This window comes from Bradysia coprophila (genome assembly GCF_014529535.1).
Source record: "Bradysia coprophila strain Holo2 chromosome X unlocalized genomic scaffold, BU_Bcop_v1 contig_173, whole genome shotgun sequence".
NCBI classification, from domain to species: Eukaryota; Metazoa; Arthropoda; class Insecta; order Diptera; family Sciaridae; genus Bradysia; species Bradysia coprophila.
In genome coordinates, this window is record NW_023503302.1 from 118,477 (window position 1) to 125,192 (window position 6,716).

The window sequence follows — 6,716 nt, forward strand, 5'->3', positions numbered from 1 at the left end:
AGTGAAAGCAATGTAGGTTTGTTCAAATTAACAACAGAGCCTTTCAATGTTTTATTTGAGTTGCATTTGTCGGAAGTTTACAGCAATTACTGATAAGAATCCAGAAAACAAATAATAAACTAGTCTTTGGTCCTCTCGCTCTCAACGTGCCACGTTGAAAGAGAAGTAAATACTTTGACCAGTACCACAAGGCAAGTTAAAATAACTAGTCTTCGGTTTTCTCGCTCTGATAATAACAGTCTGTAGCAAAAGAACAAATTTGAATTAGGTCCCCTTCGGATCGCTATGTGTAACTAAAGCCACCGTTGCCGAGGGCTTATGTTCCTTGACATTTGTATAAAAATTTTCATGTGCGACACTCTGAGTATTGACAATTCAGTGGAGAAAATGTTTAATTTGACCTCTGAACTGTCGATTCAATTTGTTTGTTTGTTTTGGTTGTTGATTTGGTAACACTTTTGTTTTCCTTTGACAAAAACGAATTTTCGCAAAGTGAACGCATAAGAATAACGTGATGGGAAAAATAGGAAATTCCACTGGAAATTCATGCTGGAATATTCTACTTTGGTCACTTTGGCAAACAAAAAAATATTTTATGCTCTAATACGTACGAAGTCCTAGGTAGACGACATTACGAACCTGAGGTTATATGTACACCTATAAGAAAATACAATCTAATTTGAGCCTAAGTATGCTTCAGCTAAATAGGAACATGCATGCGCGTGGTAGTAAGTAGTAAGAGTGAATCAGCTGAACCAAATTTCGGCAGAAATTGGATTGCCCTTTCTTTAAATTGTGTCTACAAATTTACCAAAATTTATTTTTAATTAATTTAAAGGCAAATTAACAAATTTCAAATTAAGGTTATAGGTCTGCCCATTCTTCGCATCTTATCTTTGTATAGGAATCAGCAAACATGCAGGTCATGATTTTTTTAAATTTTAACAAAATACGAGTCTTGTTTGCCTTTCTTAAACTTAATTTAACTTTCTAAAATACGTTCAACTCTCGCGCGGTGATTTTAATGATTTTCCACTGTCCAGTCTTCTTAAATCAACTAACCCACTGATTTCCAACAAAGTTAAAACTTTACCTTTGCACCAGGAAATAAGGATGTGCAAATATGGATCTTATTGTTTGTATTTCTCGTTCCTGTTAGGAGTTTGCTATCAATATTTAGAGATTTTAATTCATGTGATCTTCAATGATTCAAGAGCCAATTGCACTTCGTATCAGTACTGTACTTCATATCGGTACTTTATATCCTCCAGCATGTTTTGTCTTTGTTATTTAAATTCGACGATGTTTTAATCCTTAAAATATATAAACAATCTCTTGCGAGTATTGGCTGTACTAGGTAGCGACAGAGAACAATTTAATTATCTAGACTAGGGTGAAGTTTTAACCAAAAGTTGGTCGTTTTAAAATCGTTCGATACTACAAAATGGAATTTTCATTTGTTTGCTACATTCTGTTAAAAGAAAATCATCCGAGAATCATTCCGTTACATTTTGTAGAATCGACTAGTTTTGGTTGAAACTTCACCGTAATCCATAGCCATCGGTTCAGGCTACAAAACAAAAGTTTCAAATCAACATCCTACTATTATCTTACTCTCGCTCAAAATTTCGAACATTGCTCGTACGATATAAAATACGAATTCGTCTGTTTTAGATAGCACAAGCGATAATGTACTATTACGTGAATATTTGATTTTGGGAAATTCAATTTTCAATTTCATTTCACTTACGTATTGATAGTATCTTGAATTGACACCGACTGCTACCTATTGGAATGCATTCACCAACCTTCATATTCTCGTAACCCATTTGGTTTACAATAGGATTCCGAGACTATACCTAGTTTTTCCTGTTCACATTTTTTTTTTCGTTTATTGACAACTCGTTGCTTCAAAATATAAAAATTTTACTCGGAATATAGCATCCGTGGCTGATTTGCTCGTAGTAAAACGAAATTCATTTTTATTTGAATAAAAGCAGAAAAAATTAATAATTGAATGGAATAACAAAAGTCCTTAATTTTATCACCAGTACGCCGATGCAAGGTGTAATACTACGACAAACGAAATTTAAATAATTTTCAGCTCTATACACGGTCATTGGGTCACTTGACGCATTAGCACTTAGCAGAGCATTCATCAGTTTATACAATAAAGAATTGGTGCAACAATAACCAAATCAGACTTTGAAATTGCAACCATACAATTTCAGTATAAATGCTTAACATTGTTCCTAAGCGAACAAAATGTTAGTAAGAATCGTAAGCCCATAACCATACGGACGCTTTCAAGGTAATAATGGCGTCAGTTTTGTATGCAGAAAGAAACCGAAACGTTTCACCTAATTGAAAGTCTTGTGAAAATCTTCGTTGTTAAACTTATTACAGCCAACGAACATATGTATACCATCTGTTATTACAACGAGGTATACAAGACTATAGCAATAATTAAGAAACTTTTACCCCGCTTACAAATTTTTACCGTCAATAGCATCAGTAACTAATTCACTAATTGGGCCACATTTTGTATCGTGTAACAGTTTATCTCAAAACGATATATATTATTAACACCAAAAAACACTTCTCATATCCTATCGTGTAATATAGAATATTAATATATATGTGTGTGGTAGCGCCGCACACCCTTAGCTAAACAATAAACGATTTCCGGAATATCGTACATAATGTAGGATCTCATAAGAAACTTTGAAACATGCAGATGTGACGCAATTCCCATGTACGCTTCCAAGTAACTTATATAGATAAAAGAATGTGGAGAGAGAGGGAGAGCCAGTCTTCGTAGCTTAAATAAATCAATGAAGTGTGTAATCTACTGTAATTTACAAATAAAGTAAAAGTACATCACTGATTTCAAACATTTGTTTTGACAAGTGGGAACGCTATATACCGACCCGATCTGTAGTAATAGTAGCTTACATTAGATGCTAAGAAAGTAATTCATTATATCAGATAACGATTTTGTGATAATAACAACATCAGTCGTGTATATTTGAGTAACTAACATTGGGGCAATTTGTGCAATTCAGACCATTTTCGCAGTGAACAAACTGCCGTGTAATGGTCAACTTTCGCATGGGACAGGATATAAATTACTATTGCATATACTTATATGAAAGAAAATTACAGAATGGCGTAATAAATGGCGTAATAGGATAGAGTCAATAACGATTCAATTATCATGATAATGTCTATTGATAATAATTTTACACGTAGAGGCGTTCCAGCTGTTTATCAATTTAGGTGATTAAAGTGGTTATTCGAGTGATAACATTTGTCGACAACGAGTATAGCAAAGTCTTCATTATCTTTTGTGAATAAGAAATAACAACGACGAATTGAGTTTACTTTATTCAGTTTGTGATTTTCAAGTTTGTGAAACATATTAACTAAAATTTGAGTGACAATGAATAAAAGCAAATTAAATCTGAGTGGCATAATTGTAGCAATTGCGACACCATTTCAAAATAATCCGCAACAATCTGTTAATTACGATAAACTCACGGAAAATGTTGCTCAATGGGAGAAAATACCTTTCGCAGGTACAGTTACAAACTTTCAATTTACCCATATCCATCCAGACACTGAAACCTGATGGCTTAATTGAAGGATATTGTATTGGCGGATCTTACGGAGAATGGCCCTTCTTGACCAATGATGAAAAAATTCAGATTCTGAAGACCGTCAAATCGTTGGCTCATCCTTCGAAATTTGTAATGGCTGGAACTACAAGCGAATGTGAGCAGCCTTTCCTTCTTATTTAAATGATCCAACGTGCCCTAAACACGGATTAATCTTTATTCAGCTACAAAGCAAAGTCTCGATCTCAGCTTGGCTGTAGCTGAAGCTGGAGCTGATGCGATCCTGCTTCAAGCACCCCACTATTTTAGGTCGCGAATGACGGTATACAGGGCGCATATATTCATCCGGAATTGATTTTTTTTATCAATTATTACTCATTCTACAGCAAAACAGCATCGTGGAACATTTCACAACAATTGCCGATGTCATACCCATACCTGTGGTAATATATAATAACCCTGGTACTACTGGAATCGATATAGGGGTGGATACAATCGATATATTATCTAATCATCCGAACATTATTGGTGTTAAGGATGGAAATGTTAGTAAAAATGACAATATTTTTATAGATAAAACAAGTGTAACAATCAGGACAGATAGATTAAACAGCACAAACTTTTGTCGACTAATTTATTTTGCGACAGGCGTTCAAGCTCGGTGCTATCGTCGAAAAAACCAAGAACAAGGAATTTCAGGTATTGGCTTCATCTGCCGGTGATCTTTTGCCAGCTTTGCTTATGGGTAGGTCAATTTTTTTGCTTTCTCCCACAGAAATTATTCACATTTATTATCTCATAAAAAGCAGCTCAGTAAATCATATATTTAAATGTGTGTGTGACAGCTTCTTGTACAAACAGTAAAATAGGACTCTTAATGTCAAATTTAAAGGGACCTACAGCGTCGAAAGAAGTAAAATTGACGTTTTCGTGTTAGTGGTGTGTGTGAGATAATTTTTCAATAAATTTCGGGTCAAAATTCCTCTAGGTAGTCTACCTCTATGGTAGCAACCGCAATCTACTTGTTTACAAAATTGTACACTTCTAACATAACAAAATCTGCAATCGGACACTGTTCGAATTAAGGCCTTCCAATTTTGTAAACAGGGTGTATGGTGTTTCTAGAGAGCTGCTTTGTCTCGTGACATGACATTTCAGTGATGCTCATGTAATTGTTTGAACACTGTCTACTATTCTGGCAACTCGTTGAACATGTATAAAAAATTTAATAACGTCCCATCATACTTTCAGGTTGCTGTGGGGGAATGAGTGGTCTAGCAGGCATATTAGGAGGTCCTATATGTGAAATGTTTACCCTAGCTCAGGCCAATGAATGGCGTAAGGCGGCAGAAATCGAAAAACGACTCGTTTTACCAGATTTCTTGGTATGCTCCGCTCCTGTTCCTTATCGTATTACATGCTCATTTGAAGTTTTTTTTAACATTGTTTTACTTGTAGCTTCTGAAAGAGTACGGACCACCAGCTTTAAAAGCTGCTATGGATATGTTGGGATACTATGGAGGTTCGTGTCGCAAGCCCTTGCTTCCATTGGATCCCGAAGTGATATCGAATATTCGACAAGTTCTGCAGACGAACGGCCATCTGTAATTATACGAACCGATGGTTCAGAATTCGTCATATTAAATAAAATTTATGAAGAATTACGAAGAGTTATACACAAATCGTTGGACTGTGAGTCTAGTTCATACTGAAACAGAACAGTAAAGCTATCATAAGAAAATTGCAGGATGCACATGCACTTCCAACAGACAGCCATTTTCACACCATTTGTTGAAGAAACTTCCGATAACCATTCTTCTCGAACACCTCTCTTTTTTAAAAGCTCGTTAGGATCTTGCGTCACTAACGTTATGTCGAGTTCAAGGTAAAACATTTTCATGTTGTTAAATTTTCGTGTTACGGGACTTGTGTCACGGCTTGAAGACTGACGTTGAACTATGATACACACAAATATATGTGTGGATTAACACAAAAATTATGTGTTTAAAGCACTTTTCTCACCGCACATAAACAGTTGATGTCAGTAACATTTCTACTTTTGCATTTCAGTTATTCAAACAATTAGTGGCTGAAAAATATTTACGTAAATGGTTTCAGAATGGAACATTAAACGTTAATTCACAATAAATATTGGGGAGCTTGGAAGAAATTTGTCTAGATTTTTCATGTAAATTGGCTGTGTGCATGTTTGTTCGCAATATTCTACTTGAAGTAACACTATATCTCTCCGAGTAGAATGCACTAGTTGCTTGTACATTTCAAATTTCGACCGATGGGTGGTGTAGCCCTTACTCACGTTAAAAAGCTGTTTCAGAATTTATGAAGAAATGTCGAGTCGATTTCGTTTTTCTACTAGAAACTATATACTCGCGAAAATGAGTCGCGCTCGCGCAACGCAATCGAAAATGTATCGTATGCGTTTCTATGCGTTTTCATGTAAACTCATGTAAATTGCGCGACGCAGTTTATATATCATGGTGCAAAATTTGAATTCCCTAAAGCGTTTTTCTAGATTGAACTAAACAATACTTACTATAAGACAGAGAAACGAAACCGACATTTCTCATCCGTAAATGAAGTAACATTGGTAATGCATGTAAATAGAATTCCTCGCCTGAAATATAACTTTTAGACGTATTATTCCTAGACGGGTATTTCGTATGATAAAATGTGTCCCCAACATCAGTTTGAATAAGATGCATTTTTCGTACGATTTTACACATGTAGAATAGGTGTTGACATATTTGGTAGTTGTTCGTTTAGTATTTGGAAAATCGAGTATCGCGAATGTAAAGTTTTGTTTTTATTTAATTTTCGGGACAATTTAACATTAATTTACTGAAAAAATATTGTATACGCGTGTTTTCGAGTATGGTTTCATTCATTTATTATTCATTTTTAGTCGTCTTAATACAAGCGGACTATTAGAGTATAAAATATAAAATTGCAAGAAGTATAACGTATCAAACATAGTTTAGAGTGTTTATGTTTAATAGGGTGTAGCGGTTTTCACAAAATGTCTTATTTCCTTTAAGGCTCAGCCGGAAATCCACTCAGCTGGTCCATTTGATCATTTTA

The 6,716-nt window shown here is 34.9% G+C and overlaps 1 protein-coding gene across 1 annotated transcript; it reads left to right on the forward strand.

Annotated features, from left to right (window-relative positions):
* Window positions 1-3,293: 3,293 nt before the first annotated feature.
* On the forward strand, window positions 3,294-5,281 carry LOC119068060 (4-hydroxy-2-oxoglutarate aldolase, mitochondrial-like). Its single transcript, XM_037171462.1, has 7 exons — window positions 3,294-3,578; window positions 3,646-3,774; window positions 3,842-3,939; window positions 4,004-4,162; window positions 4,266-4,362; window positions 4,869-5,002; window positions 5,076-5,281. Exons 1-7 carry the CDS (start codon window positions 3,443-3,445, stop codon window positions 5,223-5,225), a joined length of 903 nt encoding a protein of 300 aa, XP_037027357.1. The 5' UTR covers window positions 3,294-3,442; the 3' UTR covers window positions 5,226-5,281.
* The last annotated feature ends 1,435 nt before the right edge of the window (window positions 5,282-6,716 follow it).